This window comes from Fundulus heteroclitus, unplaced genomic scaffold (assembly GCF_011125445.2).
Source record: "Fundulus heteroclitus isolate FHET01 unplaced genomic scaffold, MU-UCD_Fhet_4.1 scaffold_170, whole genome shotgun sequence".
In the NCBI taxonomy this organism is placed as follows: domain Eukaryota; kingdom Metazoa; phylum Chordata; class Actinopteri; order Cyprinodontiformes; family Fundulidae; genus Fundulus; species Fundulus heteroclitus.
The window spans coordinates 149,548-176,522 of NW_023396582.1; the positions used below are offsets into that span (position 1 = coordinate 149,548).

The following is a 26,975-nucleotide window of genomic DNA, read 5'->3' on the forward strand; positions in this document are numbered from 1 at the left end:
TGCACACTTAGATGAACTTGTTTAGAAACCATAAATGGTTAATCCACATCATTCTTTACCAGGTTAAAGGATCTGGATGGTTGATCTCCACCTTGAAGTCCCCAGAGAGTGACAGGCCGTGGTTGCTGTGCACATGGTTTTGTCAACCTCTAAACCTTGAGTTAGTATTAAATGTGAATGAATGATTTTGTTGTATTTGTGTACAGAGGGCTCATGTGCTGGTTTGGGCCCCTGGCCTCATAAATAGTCTGGCTCAGCTCAGGCAGGCAGGAGAACCGGGGTTGCAGCTCTCTCGCCCGACAAGTTTCGCGGCTAGTTTTTCCAGCTCTGGTAAAAACTAGGTCCCACCTCTCATGGGGGTAGAACCGACACCGGTAGAGGAAGCGACACCCGGAAACCACAAGTCATCCTCACCCGAGGCTCTGGCTCGTCACGGCGTCTGCTGTCGGCTCTGATCCTTGCAGAAAGCGGCAGATAGGTAGGTCGCAGCCTGATCTCATATCTCGGTTTATTTACGGTCTGTTTACAACGCGTTCGCCCGTCACCGCGGAAGGATACATGACCGCAAAGGCGGGCTGTGTGTTGGAGGAAAGGCAGGAGGACCGTCATGCGGCTGAGAGTTATCCGCTAATGTAGATGACCCAGCTGGTAGTTCTGCTCGGACGTCTCTGGTTTGGTTCTGAGCAGATCGGCCGTGTCCAGCTGTCCATCAGCCAGACCCAGTGTTTGCTGTCATGGTTCCGTGATGTATTCCCAGAGAAACTCCCACCTTCTTCCCTGTTTTAATCTTTAAATGCAAACGTTGTTCAGAGCTGGAGCCGGGAACATCAGGCTCCCTGATCTTCTCCACGTGTTTCTGGGCATATTTGCTTCCAGTCTGAAGCTGGGATCCGGTTCGGTGAGAAAGAACCAGTTCCCTGCTTTTAACAAATAATCACTCAGCTCTGACCTAAACATGATCATTCCACAGGGATCAGAGCTTCCTTTGAAGGTTGGTTTGTGAAAACACAGACATGATGATTGAAGCAACCTAAAAACATGATGTGAGAACTCCCTGATGTTACCAGGAGGTTTCAGAGACAGCGCAGTGATCGAGCAGCATGGTGGGTCCATCAGTTCTGCTCGCTCCTTCAGTCTGGTTCCAGCCTCTGTCCTTAGTTCTGCTCCATTGTTTTCTTTTTACATGAACTCCTGAAAGCGTTTTGTTGCCTGGGCATTTCCTGCCTCACTGCTTACTAAGCAGTGCTTAATATCCACCGCAAAAAAATAAAAAAAAATAATTTAAATAAGCTGATTTAAAATTCTTGAAAAGAAGTGACTCAGAAAATGTTTAATGCGAATCTGTGTCCATGCTTAATGCATTAAACAATAGTTCCCAGGACGGACGTCCATGGGAATGTCTTGTCATGGTCATGTGTTTTCAATGGCTGTTCAGTCTGTTTAGAAATGTATAATCAGGGTTAATAAAAACCATTTATATGTTTTCTTTTATTTCTCTTAACTTTAAGCCAAGTTGAACTTTTTTCTAACAAAGGTCAACAAAGTCTAAACAGTAAAACAGGATGCATGGTGATTGGGTTTCATGCTGGTTTTCATCAGGAGTTGCATGGATGAGGTATTTGAGAGATATCAGGATTCTAACATAGCATTAAAATCCCCCTGTTTTTTTTTTTTGTTTTTTTTTTTTGTTTTTAACAAATCAGACTTTTAAAGAAAATGTTCAGTGTAGAATAATAAAAAAGTTCAGTTTTTAATCAAAACTTGTCCAGGCAAAATCAGTGAAATAGCCCTTTACTGAAATCAAATGGGATGCCAGCTCCTGTTGTGACCTATTGCAAAATCACTTGCATTCCTTGCACTGAATGAGTTTTTTTAACCCACAGTTTGGTACAAATAGCTGCTCCTTCACCTCAGATTTCCCATCAGCCATTGCTCATTATTGTTTGCCTATTTTTTTCCATTCAGTAAAAGTGTTTGTGTAAATGAACTGATAGTCTTTTTATTTTTCTTTAATCCATGTGTTTTTGCTGAATCATTCAAACTCGCTTGTCAGGTTTTATTACACGCTGTGAAATGCTTTTCTCATTAAACAGTCTTTCAACTTGCCACTGTTTATTTTAGCACAGCGAAAGTCTAGACCTGTTTTTGTTTTCCCAATATCCGACTTTATTCCTGAAGCGTGTGATGGGGATGATTTGTTCCATGTGCAGGGATGGACTCCCACGGTCATGTTGTGGAGCGGTTACGGAGCGCCTTCAGGTCAGGTATCACCTTACCTGAGGAGTTCCGCCGGACACAGCTCACCCAGCTGCTGTCCATGCTCAGAGACAACGAGGAGAGGATCATAAAAGCGCTGCACCAAGACCTGGCCAAGGTACATGACACACGTGTTACACAGAGCTGCACATGCACAGACGCATGACCACTTCTGGGTGGTTTCACTGAACACTGTTGCATAACTAAAGCCTGAGGGATTTACTGCCTTGCTGTCCTAATGGTGATGCAAGGGGAACATTTTTCACACCTGCCGCAGCCACCTGAATGCAGCAAAACGCCTGCTTAGTGAACATTTTTACTACTATTAATTGATATAAAATTTCATTGAGATTATTTCATTTTAATAAAATTTTATTTATATAACGCCAATTCATGCAACATGTCATCTCAAGGCACTTTACAAAGTCAAAATCAATCAGATTATACAGATTGGGTCAGATTACACAGATTGGTCAAAAAAAAATTTCCTATCTGAAGAAACCCAGTAGATTGCATCAAGTCTTGAAAAGCAGCATTCACTCCTCCTGAAGAAGCATAGAATCACAGGGAGAGTCGTCTGCATTGTCCACGTCTTTGCAGCAATCCCTCACACTGAGCAAGCATGAAGCGACAGTGGGAAGAAAAACTCCCCATTAACGGGAAGGAAAAACCTCCAGCAGAACCGGGCTCAGTATGAACGGTCATCTGCCTCGACCGACTGGGGGTTACAGAAGACAGAACAGAGACACAACAAGAGAGACAAAAAAGCACAGAAGCACACATTGATCCAGTATTCTGTTCTACATTAGATGGTAGTAGCGGGTGATCTGTCTTCTCTGGATGATGTCACAGTTAACAGAACTTCAGGCCAGGTGTACCTACTATGAAGAGAAAAGAGAGAGAGCAAAAAGTTAAAAGCTGAAATGACGACAAGCAATGCAAAACTGGAGAACAGTAGAACTCAGTAGAGTGAGAAAAGTAGACCCTGATGTCCTCCAGCAGCCTCAGCCTATAGCAGCATAACTATAGAGGTAGCTCAAGGTAACATGAGCCACTCTAACTATAAGCTTTGTCAAAAAGGAAAGTTTTAAGATTATTCTAAAAAGTTGAAAATAAAGCCTCATGGATGATGTAGTTGTGACAAGCTAACAAAAATATGCAATTTCTAATCAGATATGGTCAAAACACAGACTTTTAGGTGATCAAAACATAGGATATATTACTGATAATTTAATACCTTACCCATATATTACTGGTAATTTGTCTTTAATTACTTACCCATGAAGAGCTGTGTACTTTGCAGCATCTGTTAAATTTGTGCTTTAAAAAAAACGCCCGTAAACCGCGCCTCTTTTGTTACACAGCCAGTTTGTTTCCTCCTTAAGGTGACCAGATTTGATTTCTCTAATGAAAACTGGGGACTCCTCTGATTTTAAGTACAGAATATCTGCCTGGGGGTTGGTTTGTTTTGTCTGAACTGCAACGCCGACGCCACTGTCCTCTACTATGTCAGGACAGTGGCAGGACCGGGTAAATACCTCTTGTTGCGCTAAACTTTTTTACTCCATCACGATACACTGAAATAGGGGACACTTCCAGGGATATGTCATCCAAAACAGGGACTGTCCCTGGAAAACAGGGACTGTCCCTGGAAATCAGCGACATCTGGTCACCCTACTGGAGAGGCAGAGTGATATTATACATTTGGGAAGAATATGTAATGCTTCTTATATGTGCACAAAGACACACACAGACACGTAAATTCACGGTATGCCTTATAATCCGGCGTGCTTTATAGTCCGAAAAATGCGGTATACTATTGAGGTAGTCTTAAAAGTAGACAGGGTGTCTGCCTCACGGACCAAATCTGGGAGTTGGTTCCACAGGAGAGGAGCCTGATAGCTAAAGGATCTGCCTCCCATTCTACTTTTAGAGACTCTAGGAACCAGCAGCAGACCTGCAGTCTGAGAGCGAAGTGCTCTGTTAGGAACATACGGGGTAATCAGAGCTCTGATATATGATGGAGCTTGATTATTAAGGGCTTTATACGTTAGAAGAAGAATTTTAAATTCTATTCTTGATTTAACAGGAAGCCAATGAAGGGAAGCTAAAATTGGAGAAATATGATCCCTCTTGTTGATTTTCACCAGAACTCTTGCTGCAGCATTTTTAATCAGCTGAAGACTTCGAACTGCATTTTGTGGACTTCCTGATAGTAAAGAATTACAATAGTCCAGCCTTGAAGTAACAAATGCATGTACTAGTTTTTCAGCATCACCCCTGGACAGAATGTTTCTAATTTTGGCGATATTCCGGAGGTGAAAAAAGGAAACTCTGGAAACCTGTTTAATATGGGATTTAAATTACATGCTTGTGATCAGCATAACAGTGGAAATTAATCCCATGCTGTCTGATAATTTTGCCAATCGGAAGCATATATATAGTAAATAGAATTGGTCCAAGGACTGAACCCTGTGGTACTCCACAAGTGACCCTAGAGTTTGAGGAAGATTTATTATTAACATGAACAAACTGGAATCTGTCCTGACAGATAAGATTTAAACGAGCCTAATGCTTTTCCCCTTAATCCCTACAGTATGCTCAAGTCTTTGTAGGAGAATATTGTGATCAACTGTATCAAATGCAGCACTGAGATCTAACAGGACAAGTATAGACACAAGTCCATTATCTGAGGCCATGAGAATATCATTAGTGACCTTCACCAGAGCTGTTTCAGTGCTATGATGAGCTCTGAAGCCTGACTGAAACTCCTCAAGTAGGTCCTTACTTTGTAAATGTTCACAAAGTTGATTAGCAACTACTTTCTCAAGAATTTTAGATAAGAAAAGAAGATTAGATATAGGTCTGTACTTTACTAACTCATCTTGATCAAGAGAAGATTTCTTAAGTTTTTATTTATGGTGGGAAACAGGTGGACTCAAGTGGTTTCTGCTGAAGTTGACATGTTCTTTGCGCTGCTGCTCCTGAATTTCAGCCAAAATTTGAGAGCGCCCTCTCTGAGGTGGACATCGTGATCAATGAGCTTCATCATGCCATCTCCAACATCACCAGCTGGATGCAGCCAGAGCATGTGGCCAAAAACCTGGTGAGTCGATCTGGCATCTGTTAAACTGAGCAGTGCTGTCAGTGTTGGTTATTTGAGCACAGAAAGCCGTTACTGCACTGTGAAAAAGCCTTTGGTCCCTTACAGATGTCCTACACACAAATCTTAATATACAACAGAAATAACCAGAGGAGATACAAAATGCAGATTTCAAAATGATTTCATTTATAAAGGGGGGAAAAAAGCTGGTCACTTTCTAAATCTAATACCTAGCTGTCCCAAGCTTGGCAGCAACAACCTCCTTAATGCATTTTTTACTGGCTGAGTCTTTGATATAACTGATATAAAATTTTGGCCTGCTCTTCTTTGTAAAAATCTTTAATGTAGTTTGGAGTGTTTTTTTTTTTTTTTTTTTTTCAAGCATGAACACCCTGTTTAAGGTCTCATCACATTATCTCAATCAGATTTATGTCCAGAGTTTGACAAGACCAGCCCAGAACAGAACCTTTTAGTCGTTGTTGAGGGTTGTCTTCCAACTCTTCAGAGGAGAACTTCCTGGTGTGCTTTGGATAAATGTCTTGCTGACGTTCAAAACCTAAACGTATTTAAGCTTAAGGTCAGAAAGTTATGACTTGCCATTCGGGATTTATCTCTAGAAGGAGGACGTTCATAGTTCCATCAATTACAGCAGATGGTCCAAGTACCAAAGAATTAAATCATTTCCAGACCATCATACCACCACAAAATGTGACTGTCAGTATGATGTTCTGTTCCTGAAATATCACGGTTTTTAAACCAGATGCAATGGGACACATCTTCCTAAAATTCTATCGCTGTCTCATCAAACCACTGAATGTTTTCTCAAAAGTCTTGTGCATGGAGGCCCTTTTTGGACAGACTCTCTCTTATTGCCAAATCATGACCTCAACTCAAGGCAGTGAGGTCTGCAGATATTTAGTGTGTGTGTGTGTGTGTGTGTATATATATATATATATATATATATATATATATATATATATATATATATATATATATATATATATATATATATATATATATATAATTATTTCAGGAGAAGTCAATACAAGAAGTAAACAAAAAGCACTACATTAAATACATATTCTATTGACAAACACTACGTTCAGAGTAGCAGTAAAAACATAGCATACATATCAAAATATGAAGCACAGTTATATATTTATACCCATTTTAATAAAACCTTGCATCTCTCCAGTATATAACGCCTTTCGGGGAGCTTCTAATTAAGTTAGATATTTGCCACACTTTGCTTCATATTTCGGTTCCCTCCGGGTACTCTGGCTTCCTCCCACAGTCCAAAAACATGTTTGGTTAACTGGTCTCTCTAAATTATTCTTAGGTGTGAGTGTGTGAGTGTGAATGGTTGTTTGTCCTGTTTGTCTCTCTGTGTTGCCCTGTGACAGACTGGTGACCTGTCCAGTGTGTACCCCACCTCTCGCCCATTGACAGCTAGAGATGGGTACCAGCACCCCTCATGACCCCATGAGGGATTAAGGGAGTAAGAAGATAGATGGATGGATGGATGCACTGCAAAAACAGAACTAAAAATAAGTTAAAATTTTCTTGAAATGAGTGTATTTGTACTTTATTTGAGCAGGTAAATAAGATAATCTGCCAGTGGAACAAGACTTTTGCACTTAAAATAGGAAGAACTTATCTGCATCAACTTATTTCAAGTGCATTATATCTAAATATCTTATTTTAGGGGTAAAATTACTCATTCCATTGGCAGATAATGTTATTTACCTGCTCAAATGAAGTACAAATACACTCATTTCAAGAAAATTTTTATTTTCTAAAAACTAAAATAAACAGAACTAAAAATTTTATTTTTAGTTCTGTTTTTGCAGTGTGCTTCATATATCCAGGCTACCCAGTCGTTTATATGAATTTTTTTTGAATGCTGAAACTTATTCCATCTCCACAGCCCATTCTTGCAGAGAGGGTACACCCTCAGTCTTCTATCCCCTGACAAGTATTTGTCTGCCAATCATGATACTAGTCTGGATAAAACTTTTATGTTTGTCCTCTCCTGTCAGAACTGAATGATCACTCAAAACAAATGATGTAGGAATAAATAGAATTTGCATCTTTTCAATCTCACATAAATTACCATAAATATTGGTCCAGTATTGTTGGGCTTTGTGAGATGACCATAAAACATGAATTAAAGTACCTTCCTTAGATTTACATCGAGTGGACGATAATCCTAATCTAAATAATCTAGAGGGAGTCCACTAAAAACGATGCAGAATTTTGAATTGAATGAGGTGTATTCTTTGAAATGACTTTGATTTTCATACAAATTCTGTTCCAATCCTCATCACTAAATGTCAAGTTCAGATCCCTTTCCTATGTCTGCAATGGGCCCCTTACCAAGAGTCTGAATCAACATGGAACAACAGACAGCTGCCTTGTGTCCTTCTCCCTAACTCTTGAAAGTGTTGCTTTTAAAAAAGAAAATCTCCAAATATTTCCTTTAAAATCAGAACCGCGTGATCTTGCATGTTGCTAAACTGATGTCCTTCATGTCTTTCTGTTGTTTTTGCAGGCCACAAAACTAGATGACTGTTTTGTCCGGAGGGAACCTTTAGGAGTTGTGCTGATCATTGGGCCATGGAACTACCCACTGCAACTCCTTATTGTACCACTAGTTGGAGCCATTGCTGCAGGTCTGCAGACCCTGTGTTAACCAATAAACTCGGTGCATTCAGCGTAGAACACCAAAGTTAGGTTTTCTTTTTCTGAAATAGACCAACGATGAGCTGTTGGCATAAAGAAGCATGCAGAGCAGAGATGAGAACTCACTGATTATTTGGAGGAGACGTTTACAATTAGAAATATGAACAAGAGTTCTGCTCAAAATGTGTCGAGCCAAATCAAATATGAAACATTGAGTGTCTGAATCCTTGAGACTGTTGGTACTGTAAGTTGTAGTTTCAAAGTGAAAATACAGAGTCTCCATGGTAACCCCTTCATGTAACTTCTATACTCTGCAAAAAGGGAACTAAAGGTAAGCAAGTTTTTCTTGAAATTAGTGTATTTGTCCTTGATTTGAGCAGGTAAATAATGCAGATGGAATGGGTATATTTACCCCTAAAATAAGATAATTAGATATACTGCACTTGAAATAAGATGATGGTGTTCCTATTTTAAGTGCAAAAATCTTATTCCATCGGCAGATCATTTAATGTGCCTGCTCAGATCAAGGACAAATACACTCATTTCAAGAAAATTCGACTTCCTTTTAGTTCCCCTTTTGCAGATTGTGGAAAAAGTCCATATAAACCACTGATCTCTATTTATTCACTGGATTGCTGATTTGCCCGAAAAACTTGCATCCCTCCATCTTGCTACTCCCTACTGTCACAGAATCCCACAGGATTTGGTTGCAACAACAAGCAGTTTTCTGGCTGTGTGAAAACGTTTCACAGGTAATTCTACAGTCAGTGGATGTACTAACACTATCAACTACTAGGAAATTAGGTGCTGAAATATTTTACATGTTATTCATATTAAATATATATATATATATATATATATATATATATATATATATATATATATATATATATATATATATAACATGCAAAATACTTCAGCACATGACTTTCTCAGTACTTGATAGTTTTAGTACATAACATAAAAGTATATGGCATTTGACATTTTAAGTCTTAAGCCCCCCCTGAACATGAGAAAATCCTCGTTATTCGATGCTGTAACACACATATTCCCTAGTTACTGGAAGAAAATAGGGAGTACCAATATGGCTGCTGGTGGCGACTCGTTCTAACAGCGGGCTATTAGTAATCCAGTGTATAATAGAGATCAGGGATATAAACACACCAGTCAGGCAGAACGGTTCTTTTATGGGAGCACTTTTACAAATGTAACGGGGAACTCTGTGTTCACTGACTTTCTTGTGTTAATGTCTCTGAAAGGAAACTGTGCAGTGATCAAGCCCTCAGAGATCAGCGCCGCCACTGACTGCCTGGTCGCTGAGCTCATTCCTAAGTACCTTTCTCAGGTAAATCTGCCTGTTTAGGTACAGAATGCTGAATGCATTTCAGCTGCCTGTTTCAATAAGGTTTTACCAATATTTCATATTATACTAGAGTTTTAAAATGAAGTTATAGCAGATCCATCCGAACTTGACACCGCTGGCCTCGCACTTCTGACTGCAGTTTTACCTCCACAGGACTGTTATACTGTGGTTCGTGGTGGATCCGAGCAAACCAAGGCTCTGCTGCAGAATCGCTTTGACCACATCTTTTACACCGGTAGGAGCCCTGATGGACTCTACATCGGCTGTTTTGATCCAAAAACACATGGCACCAGTTTGTTTAGGGTTCAGTTGTTTTCGATGTGTACATCTGGTGAAGGTCAATTGTAAGACCACCACCACACACGTTTACATATGTAAGGCCCTGAGCTTCCATATACGTACTGATCTACGTATCAGAGTAAATGTGTGAGCACTTGTGTGTAAACGTAGATGAATGTGACTTGAGAAGGTTGCATCTACTGTTCCTTGCCAGGTTGCAGAGAAACTATGGACCTTTGTAGCCATCTGTAAGTTTCTAGCAGATTTCAGGCTGATTATTTGACCACTCTCCTTGTCAGACATGGCAGAGCTCATTTAAATAGTTTTGGTTTCCTGCCACAGATCTTGCTTTTAAAGGTAATGTGCACATTTTGACTGCTTGAGGTCAGGGCCATGAAGCTTAACTTGACTCCGGTTTATCCACGTGTTTGAGCTCATTGTCCAACTTTCAACCATCTAATTGCTGATTTTAGGTTAGGTTGAAGAATTGGAATGTAATGTTCATTATTCCACCCACTCTGTGCACCCCTGAAAGGCCTTCAGCACAATGCTACCACCCCCATCTTCAAGAGTTGCAAATGTTCTTGGGTTTGGAGCCTCACCATAAACTCCTCCAAACGTTGTTTTTTGTGGTTGTGGCCTAAAAGCTCAACCTTTGTCTCCTTTGACTTAAAGCTTTCCTGCAGAAGGCATTTGGCATGTCCATGTGGGCAGTTTCAGTTTTCAGCCGAGCTTGAATCTGTTGATTTGGGTGCATGTGCTCCTTTCTTGGTTAAAGCATCTACTCTGAACAGGACGTGATAAACCTCCAGCTTTTCTGCTTCCTGGATTATTCCCCATCACTCTTAACTAATTTCCCAGACAGATTTGGATTAGATGGTTGAAACGTTGACACAGGACAGGAAAGCGCATGTGTTCATGGAGAACCTGTGTGAGTTAGAGAAACTCCACAGTAAATTAAAACTTTAGCACCAAATTCTTGTTTTTCAAAACCCTTAGATGACCCTTCTTACCCAGAGAAAAAGGTTGATATGGATCTTGTGCAGTGCAGCCCTTCCTGCTTTGACCACTGACATCTGAGCTCCTCCCTTTAGGATCCCAAGTTGTGGCCCGCAGCGTTGTGCAGGCAGCCTCTGTTCACCTGACACCAGTAACTTTGGAGCTGGGGGGCAAGTGTCCCTGCTTCATATATGGGCGAATAAACATCCAGGCTGCCGCTCACCGTTTGGCCTGGGCAAAGTTCTTTAATGCTGGCCAGAGCTGCGTGGCTCCAGACTATGTGCTGTGCACAGAGGCTACCCAGAAAGCCTTGGTGCCTGCCCTGTCCACCGTGCTGGAGGAGTTCTACGGGAAGGAGCCCCAGAAGAGTCCCGACCTGGCCCGCATCGTGTCTGATCGGCACTTCGCTCGTCTGAAGAAACTGCTGGAGAGGACCAAAGGGAAGGTTGTTATTGGAGGACAGAGCGACCAGGACAGTAAATACATAGGTGGGTCTACAAGTATTTTAGCTAGTATTTAGTGAATGATGTGGAACCGACTCATCAGTAGCAATGTTTTTCACCTACCTCACCTACTTCTGTAATAATGATGTTATTTTCAAACATTTATTCTCAGCATACTGTCAGAATGGCTAAATTAACTCGTGTAAAGCTCACTCAGGGTCGTACTTCTTGATGCAGGGGATAGCTAACATGTTTACACCAGCCATTAAAAGATCCCTTTAAAAGTCGATAATAAGATGAAAGTATAATTCTACTGATGTACTAAAGTACATTTAAGGTGGATTGAGGTATTAATTAAAGTCTTTTAAGAAGGATATTATTTGGTGTTGCCCTCTAAATTTGCAGCTCAGTGTATTAGAATATCATTGAAAAGTACATTTATTTCAGTAATTCTGTTCAAAAAGTGAAACTTGTATATATTTATTACACAATTAGTGAGAAATGTCAATTTTTCTGGAAATTAGAATATTATACCGGACCAATAAAAAGGACATGGAGGCCCATCCTTCTAGATGCATTCTAAGTCAGATACAGATCCACGACCAAGTGGAATACTGGGTCACCTGAATCATGATGAGACTGCGGATGTAATCTTTTTGGAATGTGTTGAAGGGCCGAGCTGTAGGACAGCTGGAAGCACAATCCTCTGTTTAGTGATTGCTTTTCTCATTTGACCAAGATGGCTTTTTAAACAATGATCCTTTGGGCTTACCTTCCCTGGGTTTCAGTGACTGCCAGACCACTGTCGGGTCAGCAGTCTTATCATGATTGTGTTGACCATAACACTTTATGAAAATTCTTTGTTCATTGGTCTGATGTAATTTAGGGTTTTTATTAGCTGTAAGAAAATACAGCAGAAATAAACTTATTAAATAGATGATTAAGTACAGGTAGATTTAGTTTTAATTAATTAAATCAAATTATATTCAACATTATTTAAATGACATACTAATTTATTTTAATTTATACTTAGTACAACTTAGAGTAACTCTTGAAAGCATCGGTTTGATCTGACAGAGTAACAGCTTTGTATTACTTTCGGTTCTGCCTAAATTCAGATGTTTACAGAGAGTTTTGTGTCCTTGTATGTCTTCAGCACCCACAGTGGTGGTGGACGTAGGGGAAGATGATGCCCTGATGTCGGAGGAGATCTTCGGCCCCATTCTGCCTATCCTCACTGTGGAGGAACTGGAGAAGAGCATGGACTTGGTCAATCGTAATGAAAAGCCTCTGGCCATCTACGTGTTCTCCGACGAGTCCTCTGTAAGGACGGCAACTCTCCAACCTCCCTGTCAAAAGCTTTAAACAAAAGCAGCAAAATTAAGATGACTTTGTTGTTCCTCTTGAAGATTGTGAAGACCGTGATGAAGAATACCAGCAGTGGAGGCTTCTGCTCTAATGATGGGATCGTTCATATGACCCTGCCCGGTCTGCCTTTTGGAGGTGTCGGTAGGTGTCAGTCAGCCCCCTGCTGAATCTCTGTCTCCTCACTAATTCCCTGTCCTCCTCCCTGAAGGCTCTTTTTCTCATTTAGCAGTTCCTTCAGAACACTGGTGATCCCAGTATGGTTATGCATCATAGCAAATGTCCCAGAAATGAAAAAGCACCAACAAAATCCTTCAAGCAGGCAGCACAACATCAGTGGAGAAAACCGTGCAATAAAGCAATCTTGATCCACAAAAAGGACAAATTGAAGTTTCTTAAAAAGAACTGCAGAATAAAAAGAACAGAGCTCCTCCAACATGCAGCCACCTGCTTCCTGTAGCCTTTAGGCTAGAAGCTGAGGCGGTGACACTGCTAACACAGATGCTCGCCTCTTTCTCTGTCTCGCCTCCTTTGCTTTTACATTTCACAATCGCTTTTAATTGCCAAGATGCTTAATACATCAAGGAATTTGACTTTGATTCCATTTTAAATACAATATACAAAAAGGTAAATAGAAATATTTCTTGTAAATACTGATCCGTTTGTGAGTAAAACAGGAAGAAATGGTTGAAATAAGCACTGTATGGATCTGGATCCTCTGACTGTTCAGTGTTTATCAGAGAGACAGAAACTCTCTATCAGCTGTTCTTTTCAAATAACGCTCTGTAGCGCCACCTGAAGGCCAAGGTCGGAACGGTTTGTGTGCAGGTTGTGTGGTCTGCGGATGTTAGGCATTCTGTTTCTGGCCCTGGACCTGTGCAGGTCCTGGATGGAGGGAAGGTCAGCTCTGATCATCATTTCTGCAGACCGAACCGTTTTGTAGTTTGGACCGGTCCTGTTCTGTGGGTGAGCCAACCCACCCAGGGAGGGACCAACGCAGGACAGACTGAATGATGGCGCTGAGAATATGTCCAGCAGCTCCTGAGGAGGAGGGTTGGACTTCTTGATTTGCTGCAGGAAGTCCGGTCTGTGCTAAGACTTCTTCAGAACAGACCATCTCAGGCTTCGTTCGCAAACTTAGAAATAGAAGATTGAGGTTGATTTAACCATAAACAACTTTAGTATAATTTGTGTTAGCAAAACCTGATGAGCCGTGAGTTTTTTTTTTTCTTTTTTCAAATGTTTATGTAGGTTTTATGCCTCTTGACACATCTGATTTAGAAGGAATGAGGGCAAGGTTAGCTCTAAGATTGTGGAGGCAGTGGTCCCCTGGTTTAGCTGGACAGCCATGATTGGTAGGTTTGCCGTTTTGAAATAATCCAAACAATGTTACAGCATCAGTATCATTTGAATCTGCTCTATATGGACATCGACTCATATTCCCCCAGCTCAGCGGTGTGTATCTAACTGGTGTATTTTCCCACGTCCATCCAGGGGCCAGCGGCTGGGGCTCCTACCACGGCCGCTGGAGCTTTGAGACGTTCAGTCATCGGCGGGCCTGCATGCTGCGAGGCTGGGCTCTGGAGAGACTCAACGGCCTGCGCTATCCACCTTACACTGAAGACAAGTTGAAATGGCTGCGTTGGACCACATCTGCACAGAACAGCTGTTCACTGATGTGATCCAGTTTGTGTGGCAGGGCTCATTCCGCTGTATCTGAACATGGAGCAGTCTACTCTGGGTCTGCCAGCTTTCTGATGGCCATAATGTTCCACCTCACCTATAGGTGGCTGAGTGAAGGTTCAAATCCGGTAACTGGGTGAGTGCCGATTTAGGGCATCGCCTTCATTTGTAACAGCTGGAGAGTGGTGGGTTAAAGACTAGATTGCATCTGTGTAAATTCCTTTAAAGGCAGCGTGATGAAGATAGATGTGAGAATTGGAGAAAAATAGAAACTTTTTACACTAAACTAATATAGGAGGAAAATAAAATGTTAGTTTTGCAACATTTTGAAGGTCATTGGTGTATTTGTATATATTAACACTCTCTTTTCTTCTAAATGTAAACCCTTCCACTATTCAAAGTAAATTTATGACATTTTTATTGCCTATACTTTCATAATGAAATTTCTGTTGGGATTTTCTTTACAAAAATTCTTCTACACTGTTACCATTTAACTACCATGTGAAACTATTGGCAGCTTTCTATATTCAGTATGTTGTAAATAAATCTGATTTTTCTAACTTCTGTTGCAAAGCAGAGGATTTCAAGGATTTCATTAAGAAAACCAAATGGATTGCATCAAGAAGAAGCTGGGTTTGAATCCAGGCCTGGGATTTTTCTGCATGGAGTTTGCATGTTGTCCCTGAACCTGTTCACTCAGCTCCCTCCCACTGACCCACCGTTCCTCAAAGCTGTTTGTGTTAGGTTAGGGTAACGGCTCTCTAAGTTACTTTTAGGGGTGTGTGTGGAGGTTGCTCCAGTAATGAACTGATTACCTCTCAGCGTGTGCTCGGCCTCTGGTCCCCAGAGCATCCATGACCCTGGCTGCACGGATTAGGCGGGTCCAGAAAATGGGTGGAATGACTTTGTAAGACCATTGTGGTTTAAATATAGTTAAATGGGACTTGTTATCCTTGCCGGTTCCAGCCAGTGTTGTGTAATCTTGTCAACTTGCTTCTCAGCTCTGCAGTGTGACTGGTTCTTCTACACCAAGGTTATGCAAAGTATGTTAAAATATGGCACCGTCTGATCGATCAGCATCGTATGTAACCAACACGGGACGTTCCCACATAACGATCCGTATCTTACATTGAAAAGGAAGTGACGCTTTTTCAAAGAACTGATTAGGGAAACTGGTCAGGGTTCTGAGTCGGTCTTTATTCAAACATTTTATTTGTACTGTACAGGATCAAAATCGGAAAGTGTCCACAGAATTTAAAAATGGTTAGTCAAACAGTGTGAAGATGATTTGAGTGAGTGGAGCGAACAATGTTTTTTTTGGGGGGGGGGGGGGGGGCGAGTAGTTCTTTCAGATAAGGAGTGTTTCTGTACTTGGATTGATGAGTGAGGAAAGAAAGATTATATTTAATCCTGGTGGAGATGGGAAGCCAATGAAGAGTGAGCATAATGTGTGCATACTTTTGCATTCATCAGGATCCTAGCTGCAGAGTTTTAGACATATTGGAGCCTCTGAAGATTCTTGCTAGAGATCCCAAGTAGCTGTACAATAGCACAGTCTGGAGGAGACAGACGTGGATCAGTAGCAATATTACGCAGGTGATGGAAAGAGTTCTTCAGAGTTTATTAACATGATCCAAGGTGAGGGGAGTCTAGTTTAACTCCAAGGTTAGTAACTGATGGGCAGAGGTGATGCTGGTTATAGGAGATGACCTGATCTGGCACATTCACACCAGTTAAGTAATCCTACTAAGGGTTCTCCCACATCTCTCTTCATAAGAGCATGAAAGTAAACAGGGAATAACTGATGCTGAATGTTGACACTGCTTACTACTTAATTTCAGGTTTCTAACAGGCGATGTATGTGAATGAGTACTACCTTCTGTCCTTATGAAGTGTAAAAGAAATATGGTTGCAAATAAAAATGTAAAAAAGTTCACAAACTCTCTTGACACCTGAAACCTTAACAAGTTTCACCCAAATCCCCCCCCCCACCCCCAAAAAAATATATGAATAAACTGGAGGTGACCAGAGATCCATTCAATGATTACTAGTTCATCTATCATAACGAGAACTAATGTTTTTAGGGTGTTTTATGTTCTGAATGTGGCTGAGATTAAAGAGATGTCTGAGGAAGATGTGAAAAGGCCGCTTGCAGCCCCGGTCGGACCCCCAGCAGCTGACTTCCAGGGCAGACACACTGGGACCAGACTTCATCCTGCACCACCGGACCACCCACAGACGTACGCCAGCATCCTGTCGGTGGAAGCTCACCCAGCCTGGTGCTCATCTCCAGAGGACCAAGAAAGCAAACTGGGGTTCTTTGATGAAACTTTAATGAGTTCTAGCAATGTTACATTTCCTTTAGGATTATTACAGTATTTTTCAACTGAACTGGATTCAACCCAGACAGGATGCATGTCCTTCACAGGGCAACACAGAGACACAGTCAGATTAAAAGGACCTACCACCCTAATATGGATAGTTTGGATCGACTGTGGGAGAAAGCCTGAGTCCTGGGAGAACCTGTGCATGCACAGCGGTAACATGTTAACTCCATGCAGAGTGATCCCAGGCTGGGCATGGATAAGGGAGTATAGCTGATGGATGGATAATACACCTAGACTGATAGTTTCCTGTGAAACATTCCTGCAAGGAAGGTTGAAGTCAAGTTTATCGAGTTATTTAGTATCTGCTACCTGGACTCAAGTTATTCATTTTGTTTTAGATTTTTTTTTGGACTAATGCTGTACTTTACAATGGTCCATTTTATGATAAATGTCTCTCACGGAAGAATGCTATCAATGCATTTCTTTTTCTGACCTAACCACGAGATTGAAGACCAGGGCCCGTATTAACAAAGCTCTAAAGAGGCTCTGAGAGCCCCTGTCTTAGCCAAAAAATTCCTGCCAAGGAGTCTTAGCTCCAGAGTGATTCAGATGCTGCTGAGAGCGACTCGAAGAAAGGAGAAGTCAGACATTTTTATCTTAGTGAGGAGGTGTGGTTGACCCCACTGCTAGGTGCGAGACTGTCTTAAGAGCTGTGATTGGTTGATAGTACTCCTAGTAATCAAAGGAGAGAAATTAACCAATTAGACCTCAATGTATATATTTTTCTGACTTTTTCCAATTCTAAAATTTTCTGTACTTTTCACCACTTTTTATTCATGATTATTCAATGTTTATCCCCAATAAAATGACATTACTAGAGCCGCACCTTTAACCTGCTGGGCCGCTGAAAATTATTAATTTCCCTCTATGGGAATGATAAAGTGTTGCTTATTTACATATTAATGATTGATTGTTGAAGTTTTTGCACTCATTTCTTCCACTGTTTAGGTGGTGGATCAGCCAATCAGCGCTCTGTTGCCACTATGACAGACACCCATAGGCTTGCTAAAAGTCCTCCTCACTACAACGTTTTGTCACTTTCAGAGCTCTCTTAAGGCCTAGAAACTTTGTGAATAATCAAATAATCAAATCTTACAGAGGTAAATTTATTATAAAAAAAAAAGACCAAAAACATTATTTTAAAAAAATCTTAGAATTTGGGAAATTCTTAGATTTTTTCTGAAATGACGACATTTACTTTTAGTGTTAGGATTCTTTGTGAATACGGGCACCGGCATTAAACATCTGGGTGGACTTGAGACCGTTTTGAATGAATGTAACTGAAATGTAAGAGTTTCTAGGAGCTGAAAACACTGTTATAAGCAATAACAATGTTTTCAGTTAGCAGTTAGTTGAAATGTAAAGCTCAAGTAAAGACACCGTGGTCAAACTAATTGTCTTTATTAGAAATCTGCATAAGAAAGAACTCCCCTCCTGAAGGTCTTTTCGGCAGCGGTCTATGTGAACATTACATAAACTTCAGGGAGCTCCGTTTTCTTCCCTTTCAAAAACATCATGATGCGGCCAGTGCTGATGACCAGACTGTGAGGAGGATAAAGGTGACTGCTGGGGCCAACAGTCAGCCAGGATTCTCCAGGACTTATTGTGTGCACTGAAGGAATGAAATTCTGCTTCTGTAACAGTATGTGCCTGAGCTACTCTGCCCACACGTTGTGTTTAGGCTGCTGATTGTGGAGAACAGAGACCTAGTAAAGAAAAGACGAGAAGCTGGGCTTTGCTCTCAGAAGCCGCCAGGCACCGAATCCTACGGAGCAGCCGTCACATGGCAGATCAGGCTGGTGCAGAGTTCAAGGTTCTGGTTTGTATGAGGAGGGGGCATTAGTGCCGTTGGAGACCTGATCCGGGGCTCCAGACTCTGTCTGTGGGGCGGGATTTGCTGCTGCTGCTGCTGCTGGTTCTTTCTGGACCAACTCTGGCTCATCCTGGCCTGCCTGGGGTGGATGGACCAGGACCCGGTCAATGATGCCAAAGTCCTGAGCCTCCATGGGACTCATGTAGCGATCTCTTTCCATCACACCCTCTAAAAGTGGGAAAGAAAAGAACATCATTTACCACAGCTCGGTATACAGCAGCCTGTTATACCCTTCACTAAAAGCCTCACTGAAATGATTAGAAGCCTTGACACAGGATCCCTTCAGCCTTCATTTGAACATGTTTTTTTATAGAAGTTGGCAGAGCACTAAGACACTAAAACTAGTGAGTGAGGATATTCTACTGGCTTGTCTAACAGGCAAGCCACCCTGAGCAGCAGCGCCATCCTCAGCAACACGGAGCAGGAAGGAGGACAAAAACTGCTCAACTGAGCTGCTGTTATTCCGTCTCCTCCACGGCTCGTGGAAAACTGCAAACAGGATGTATTTAGGCTTTCCTTCAATACTGGTTTTCCTCTTACCACTGATCCATGAAGGCCTTATTTACAGCTCCTCCAGAGTCACCATGAACCTCTTGGCTGCTTGTCTAATTAATGCTCTCCTTGCCCAGCCTGCCAGGTTAGATGGACGTCCATGTCTTGGTAGGTCTCTTGGTCCATTCTCTCCAGATGATGGATTGATCAGAGCTCTGTGGCATGGTCAAAGCTGGGGAAACCCTACTTTAAACTGGACCAGAACCCCTGGTCTACCCGACCCGTCTGCTGGGTTCCTTGATCGTCATGATGCTGCTTGTTGTCAAATGTTCTCTAATCAACCTTTACAGGTCTTCACAGAACATCTGAATTATCTACCATTTGTGTGAGTTTAGAAAACAAATCGTTCACTAGAACAGTGACAGGGGGCACAGAGTAAAGCTGGATAAAAATACACCCCACATATAGTATCGCTCAAAAGTTTGGGGTCACTAAGAAATGTCTGTACAAATTTTTCGTCAATTAAAATTAAATTAAAACAAGTTAATGAGACATACAGTCTAGATATGGTGATGTGTTATTCTGTCTATAATGGAGTGGTCAGCACAGTCACCGGATTCCAACCCTACCGAGCTGTTGTGTGGAGGGGCTTGACCGTATGGTGAGAAGAAATGCTCATCAAGCTAATCCAACTTGTGGGAGGAGCTACAGGGAGCATGGAGGGACATTTCCTCCGATTTCCTCCACAAACTGACAGCGAGATGCTAAAAGTCAGCAAGGCTGTAACAGCTGCAAATGGAGGATTCTTTGATGAAAGCAAATTTTGAAGGACAATCGTTATTTCTAACCTTGTCAATGTCTTGACTATAGTTTCCATTTATTTTCCAACTCATTTGATTGATTAAATGGCAGTTCTTTTCTGAGGTTTCAGAGAAGTATCGCTCAAATGAGCAGCATCATGAAAGGATTCACTGGGGTGCTGCCATGTCCTTAAACAGACCACCCTCCAGGAGATACACCAATGCCAACATGGCTGACAGCAGAAGCAAACTTCAAGCAGCAGCGAAGGTCTGCCTTCAGCCTTTATACCCACATATTCATGGAACAATTGTTTTCTTGTGTATTCAGCAGAATTTTTGTGGGTCATTTGTAATGAAGTTACTTTCCAGGGCAGCTGAAATCTGTGCAGGCAGTTAGAAACGAGTAACATTCTGCTAGGCAGAAGGGGACGGAGAGTCAAACTCAACCCAAACCCAGCTGGACAGCAGAAATGAGCTTTAAAGCAGAGTAGGAAAGGATGCTATGCTACAGTAATCCATCCTCTAACTATTATTAGCAAACATTACAGAGATTTTATTCAGATCTCTGGAAATTCAACTTATGAAAAGAAAACAAGTTTCCTTTAAGATCTCTTGCAAGTAAGAGGTCTCTGAATTTAGTGAAATATGGTAAATCCCTCTCCACCGTGACGGGTACAGTGTTTTTACAGTCACCACAATCTGTTAGTGGCTGTATACTGTGTGCGTATACCGACGTCACAACTGATCATTTTCTTGTAAAACCCTTTATTTCTGTAGGTAAAGCCGGGCGTACACTGTACGAGTTTTTCAGTCGTGGTACTTATATACATCTCAAACTGTGCGAGGGAACCGCGGGGTTTAAAAGTTCACCGCTCACGATCTGTGCGGCGCGACGCTCGGACGAGACCAGACTGCTCACACTGTACGTCGTGTCCCCTCTGGGACCGCTCGCTGTGGTGGCAGAGGCAGGCGAGCGACGGGGTGGGTGACAGGGACCCAGAGCAGGGGGTCGAGCCCAGCTCTGGCGAGGCACGCAGGAGGCACCGGGCGTCGGGGGAACGGAGGGGAGAGAGAGGAGGGACGAGACGCACCGGCGGCCGCGCGGCACGGCAGGTCGCCCGGCCCGCCCCCCCAGCAAGCGGAGGAGTGCCGAAACAGGCAGCCAGCGCGTTGCGCGGACCGCGGAGGAGTGCCGAAACAGGCAGCAAGCGCGTTGCGTAGGTTAGGGTTCAAATGTGCCCAAACGTACCTATGGTCTCCAGAGGCTGTCCTGTGTGCTTGGCATAGATGTGGTTGATCTGCCTCTTTAGCTTCAGAATTTCCTCCGCCTGGATGGCGATGTCTGTGGCCTGGCCCTGAACACATGGAGACACTCCTAGTGTTAGGGTCACGGCTCTGGCTTCACTTTCTGCACCTTTATTTTGTGCGTTAACTCTTCAGGCCTTATTTCTGATGGGTCTGAATAAGCCCGCTTACCCTGGCACCCCCTGAAGGCTGGTGCACCATGATGCGTGCGTTGGGCAGTGAATGCCTCATGCCAGAGGTACCTGCTGCCAGGAGCAAGCTGCCCATGCTGGCTGCCTGGCCAACACACCAGGTGGAGATTGGATTAAGGATATACTGCATAGTGTCATAGATGGCCAGGCCTGCCGTCACCACGCCGCCTGGACAGAAGGGGTTGGGGCGCGGGGAGAGACAAAAAGACAGCACTATTTTACCCACAGACAAAACTGGACCACATTCAGCACAAAAAGACACTTGAAGACATCTAACTTTATAAGAATGTAAGGAAATTGAACATTAATATTAGTAACTGCTGAATAACAGCAGCAAGGAATGGGAATCTGTTGGCCATGGCTGCCTGTTGTTAAAACTAACATCAGCTAACAGTGAGCCCTTCAGCGGGTGTGTGTCCTCGCTGGATCTCTTACCAGGACTGTTGATGTACATGTGGATGGGCTTGTTGTTGCTCTCTGACTGTAGGAAGAGCAGCTGGGCTATCACCAGACTGGCTACGTTGTCATCAATCTGAGCACATGGCAAATGTAAAGCGATACTTGGTGACGAGTTCCTCTAAAAAACATCTCGACGTTTTCACAATCATTAAAACACTTACAGGACCCATCACACAGATGATTCTTTCTCTTAGGAGACGAGAGTAGATGTCGTACGCCCGTTCTCCTCTCCCCTAAAAACACCAATTATACTTTTAAGTTTGCAACATGGTATAATAAACATTACTGATCATGTAAGTGCAACGAATAAATATATAAAAGATTTACATAAGATTCCCCAACACTGTAGAACATTATTAAGTGAATGGCTGAAAGAAGTGTGATGGATTGGCCTAATCAAAGTCCAGACGACAAGAAAAATACAGTGTTGGGATGTTAGCAGCGCTGCGCTGAAACTAAACTTTTCCAAATACAAAAGCAATGCAGTCCACATTTTCTTCCAGCTTTGATGGCCTCTAGCTTTGTTCGTTAGGCACAGAACGCCACTGATCCACCACACCTACGCATTTGTCAAAACGTCACAGGGAAGACAACTTAGGCATTAATGTAGTGCATTGTGGGTAATCCATTGAAAGATGGTTGGTGTTGACAGGCCGCTCACCGTCTGCTCCACAACTATAGGTATGAGAGGACTCCTCCATACTGGACTGTGATGGACGGCTCTGCTGTGTTTCAGAGTTAGACCCCCGATGTTCAATAAACTCTATCAAACAGGGGAAAAACGTTTTAATGTTAAAAACCAATAATAAGTCACACTATATCAGAAGGATATAAAAAATAATGAAATTAAATTTGAAATTATGAAATGAAATTAATTTATTCAAACATGATACAAATATAAAAATAAAATAGTGCACAGTAACAAGAAGTGCATAAGAAAGAAGAGGAAAATACAGATTTTTTTTTGTTTCAGTAACATATCATGCTCAAAATGGGGTAGGAAGAAGTGAGAACTTATAAACTCCTACCCCTAAACACTTGAGACTTTAGAGTCCTACTGTCATAAAAAAAAAAAAAATCAAAATCAAAGTGGCAGTTTGAAGTAACAGTTACTAATATTTACCTATACATTTTCCCATTTTATGCTAGTTTATCTTTCTAAACCCTTACACCAAGTTATTATCTTCAATACACACCTTATTGCTTTCTGTCCCCATGTGTGTATCTATTGAAAATTACCTCTTTGTACTTTCTTTTGAATTGTGTTAAACTATTGCTTTGTTTTAAATCTTCATGTAACTTATTCCATAACTTTACAAAGGAGAATCAACACAGAAAGAATAAAATTTGTCAGTTTATGTCTACTTTTTAATAAACATAGCATGTCCCTTTTCAATATTCAACAGAAAAACTTTATTAGCATTCCAGCCATTAAACCCATCTTATAAATGTTGAGCAGCTCTATGATGATTTCTCTTTGAGATTCAAGCTTTGAGATTTTGCTCTTAATTATTTATACTATTTCAGTAGAACACAAGTGCTTCACAAACCAAGGTGGTTGGGACTTTCTGGTCCTTAGGTTGTTAGATTTTAACCTTTTCCTGTCAAAGACAGCACCATTGTGTTCAATCCAGATTCATTCAGAAATCCTGGAAAGCTGTTTGAATCTTAGCTCCTATTGTTGCCAAGAACACACTAAATAAATTCATACAAAAATAATAAATACATAAATAAATCTAACACTGTCATATGAAATGTTGTTATAATTTAATTGATGTCCTGTAAAATTCATTAAGTAAAAATGTATTCACAACCCTGAGTAGAAAACATGGAGGATGTATTTTATGTTGTTAAAAAAACATATTACACCACTCTTATTTATCAACTGAGAATTTTGAATTCATAAAACATGTGTCAAAAACCTTAAATGACATTGTTGTGACTATTGGTCCAATTGTTTTGTATTCAACTTCCAGGAAAGCCAAACTGGAGCCATCATTCATGAAGAAACAGAAGCAAACATGGCTCCAGCAGGCAGGAGATGAGCAGCAGTACACTGGGGACGATTGCATGAAGGTCAACTTGTTTGTTAGACCCAATCCTGACCAAATTATTAAAGGAAGCATTCCCTTTGATCACTGCCCCCATTTTAGATCTGATTACTCTATCATTGGTACACAGATCAGTACCACCGGCTTTTAAGGTAGCTGTTATTAAACCTTTACTTAAGAAACCTTCTCTTGATCAAGGTGATCACATGATGATCAAGATAATTGATTCCAGACCTATATCTAATCATCCTTATTTATCTTAAATTTTTGACGAAATATTTGCTAATCAAGTATGTGAACATTTCTACAGTAATGACCTGTTTGAACAGTTTCAGTCAGGCTTCAGAGCTCATCATAACACCGGAAAAAAAACTCTGGTGAAAGTCACTAATGATATTCTCATGGCCTCAGATAATGGACTTGTGTCTGTACTTTTCCTGTTAGATCTCAGTGCTGCATTTAATATTCATACAATATTTTCAGAAAGGCTTGAACATACTGTGGGGGTTAAGAGAAAAATATTAATTTGGTTTAAATCCTGTCTGACAGATTCCAGTTTGTTCATGTTAATAATACATCTTCAAACTCTAGGGTCACTTATGGAGTACCACAGGGTTCAGTCCTTGCACCAATTCTCTTCATTATATATATGCAGTATGGGATAGGGCTGTATCATTTTGCCAAAAATCAAAATTGCTATATATGTCAACCATAATTGCGATATCATTTTTTATTTTCTCTGCATTAAGCACATGCAGCAAAATGGCCTGTAGATAAAGATGTTTGTAAACCAGAACTATTTAAGATAAGAAATTTAACCTTTTTTATTAATCAGAATATTATTACACAAGAGATTAGCTTGGTGAGTTGGACATCAATCATGTTGAACATATACTGCAAAAATGCAACCACCAAACAAGTCTATGTATTTAACTGTTTGACCGATAGTTAATGCTATGGTGAAATTCCAGAAAGTTTCTGGTAAAATGTATTGATTATATAAACTATAAAACAAGTAATAAAATTAGATTATCTCACTGCTGCATTTGTCTTCCCTTCCTTGTGGAGGCAAACCCACTTTAAACATATTACCTACACCTAAAGGACGTGTCTTATCCATCAATTGTTACATAATCCATTTTTTAAAATTGCGACTTTAGTGCAAATATGATTAAGTGTCTAGCCCTACCATGCAGTTAATTTCCACTGTTATGCTGATGACCCCCCAAGAAGATAATAAAAGGCTTATCAAAGAAAGGTCATCTGTCTAGCAAACAGTCTGGACCGTAGTCCATCAGAACATGCATGGTGGTAAATCCAAACAACTTCAACAAAACAACGTGGTTCATGACAAGGCTCCGTGTTGCAAATCTGGTCGGTCAGCTGCTTGATGAAAACATTGGTCTGACTGATGAAAAATAGTAGTTTTCATCATAGAAGTCATGTTTAAACAATATTGTTAATATTAATAATATTGGTTATCTAGGTGAAACAGAGGGAAGTGTCTGAGAAATCAAAGAAAATCCTCAGCCAGCCTGATCACTCCCTCTCAGAGAAAATCTATAGGCCTTAATGCTCTCAACTATTACTGGACATGGACAATACCAACTGTTTTGCCTGGTTGTTTATGCTGTTGAAAAATAATATATTCATATTGTTGTTCTATTATTCACTGCTTTGATGGCGCATGCTGGAAGGAAACCTATGAAAACCCCACAGGGTTAATCCCAGAAGGTCGTGTGAAAGTGTTCAGAACCCTGATCAAACATCTAAGCTGATCTAAGGCGCAACAACGCGTTAGCTGTGATCTTCCCTGGAAGCTGCACTCCGTTACACAATCACTTTGTGAAAGAGTCGCATTCTTCTTCTAACATCGATTTTTCTCCACTTGATTTGAATAATAGATCTTCCAATAATCTCGCTTATTTTAGAGGTCTGTTACGCAGCCACAGCATCCAGCTCTTCAGTAAGGTTTGCCCCATATTTGTTACAAATCCAAACAGCTGACTGAACGTCAGACTTCTTCTCAGCAGTGAACACTGACATCTACAGCTGTCATGTTCCGCAGACAGACCCAGCTACACTGCTGCTGCTGCTGCTGTCATGTAACAGGCCGGGAGGTAACGTCCTGGGCCAGCGCTCCGCTCCGCACCGCACCGCCGCCATGCTCTGCCGGCGGAGCAGCGACAACACACCGGGTGGAAGACGCGTTCAGCGGCGCGGCTCTGCCCGACACGCCGCTGCGACACAGCAGCAGGCAATACTCACCCGTAACAGCATGTTGAAGTCTTCACCAGCTCTACCGCTGCCTGCTGCCTGACCCTGCTACACCGGAAGCTGTTCTAACGTGACCCTGTGACGTGCTCTTTACGCAATGCCCTCCGCCAGGACATTGCTTTGTCGCCACCTACTGGTTTGCACAGATCCAGGTATTTCTTCAGTGAGGGAGTCTGTTGGAGCCTCTGATAAGTACATCAGTGTTGCCAACACTAACATTGAGAAGAAGAACCATTAAACGTTTTACTAGAATTAAATAAAATTATTCTTTAATTCTATAATATAATTACCCAACCCGTCTAACATAATCATATGTGATACATATCTCAGTCAATCACACCCATCCATATGTATTACTGATTATAAATAAGCAAACAATGGAACAAATGCAGACAAACAAATGAAGGGCAAACACATTAATTCTACTGCTAAGAATGAAACAGCATCTAAAATAATACAATGACTGAAGGAACGACGCTGTGAGCTTATCTCTTCCACACCCATTCATTCGTATCCGTTTCAGCTCAGCAGAATAACAGAATTTCCCCTCTTTATGTCAACTCAGAAATCATAGCTCTAGAATGATTCAATTGGTGAATCCTAAGAGGTTTCCAGTGGACAATAAGGAATTTCAGAAGGTACACAGAAAGATCTATTCTCCAGGGATGTTTGTACAGAAAATTGTCTCAGGACAGTACAGGAAGGCAAACAGGGGATGCTGATGTAACAAAACCAATGATTTTCAACAGTCACCAAAGGCATCACTCTAGAAAGTACTGACAGGATCTTGCAGCTTCACATCTTACTGAAATCTCACTGAAGTGATTAATGTATTAAATGTATCATTCATCTTTCCAGGTATTTCTGCCATGTCCAAGATGTTGTTCTAAAAGGAGCATGTTGGATAAAGGGTAAACGTATTAAGAATGGAGATATTCTCACAAAGTCCCCGAAAAGCCTTCAAGTT

General features: G+C 41.4%; 2 protein-coding genes across 5 annotated transcripts; one reads left to right on the top strand and one right to left on the bottom strand.

Annotated features, from left to right (window-relative positions):
• Positions 1-317: 317 nt before the first annotated feature.
• Positions 318-14,500, top strand: aldh3b1 (aldehyde dehydrogenase 3 family, member B1). 4 transcript variants are annotated; one of them, XM_036129447.1, is made up of 11 exons: positions 630-898; positions 971-1,103; positions 2,205-2,374; positions 5,252-5,362; positions 7,911-8,031; positions 9,301-9,386; positions 9,558-9,639; positions 10,778-11,170; positions 12,282-12,448; positions 12,535-12,634; positions 13,985-14,500. In XM_036129447.1, the coding sequence occupies exons 2-11, from the start codon at positions 1,058-1,060 to the stop codon at positions 14,170-14,172; spliced, it is 1,464 nt and encodes a 487-aa protein (XP_035985340.1). In that variant the 5' UTR covers positions 630-898; positions 971-1,057; the 3' UTR covers positions 14,173-14,500. The 4 variants fall into 4 exon arrangements, with proteins under 4 accessions (XP_035985343.1, XP_035985340.1, XP_035985342.1 ...); XM_036129449.1 differs by having other exon boundaries at positions 2,211-2,374; XM_036129450.1 differs by lacking the exons at positions 630-898; positions 971-1,103 and adding an exon at positions 318-478 and having other exon boundaries at positions 2,211-2,374.
• Positions 14,501-17,944: 3,444 nt separating this feature from the next.
• LOC118558868 (ATP-dependent Clp protease proteolytic subunit, mitochondrial-like) lies at positions 17,945-26,122 on the bottom strand. Its single transcript, XM_036129443.1, has 7 exons — positions 26,000-26,122; positions 22,342-22,443; positions 21,842-21,913; positions 21,657-21,753; positions 21,202-21,389; positions 20,975-21,080; positions 17,945-18,601 (listed from the first exon to the last, which is right to left on the bottom strand). Exons 1-7 carry the CDS (start codon positions 26,009-26,011, stop codon positions 18,369-18,371), a joined length of 810 nt encoding a protein of 269 aa, XP_035985336.1. The 5' UTR covers positions 26,012-26,122; the 3' UTR covers positions 17,945-18,368.
• Positions 26,123-26,975: the final 853 nt, after the last annotated feature.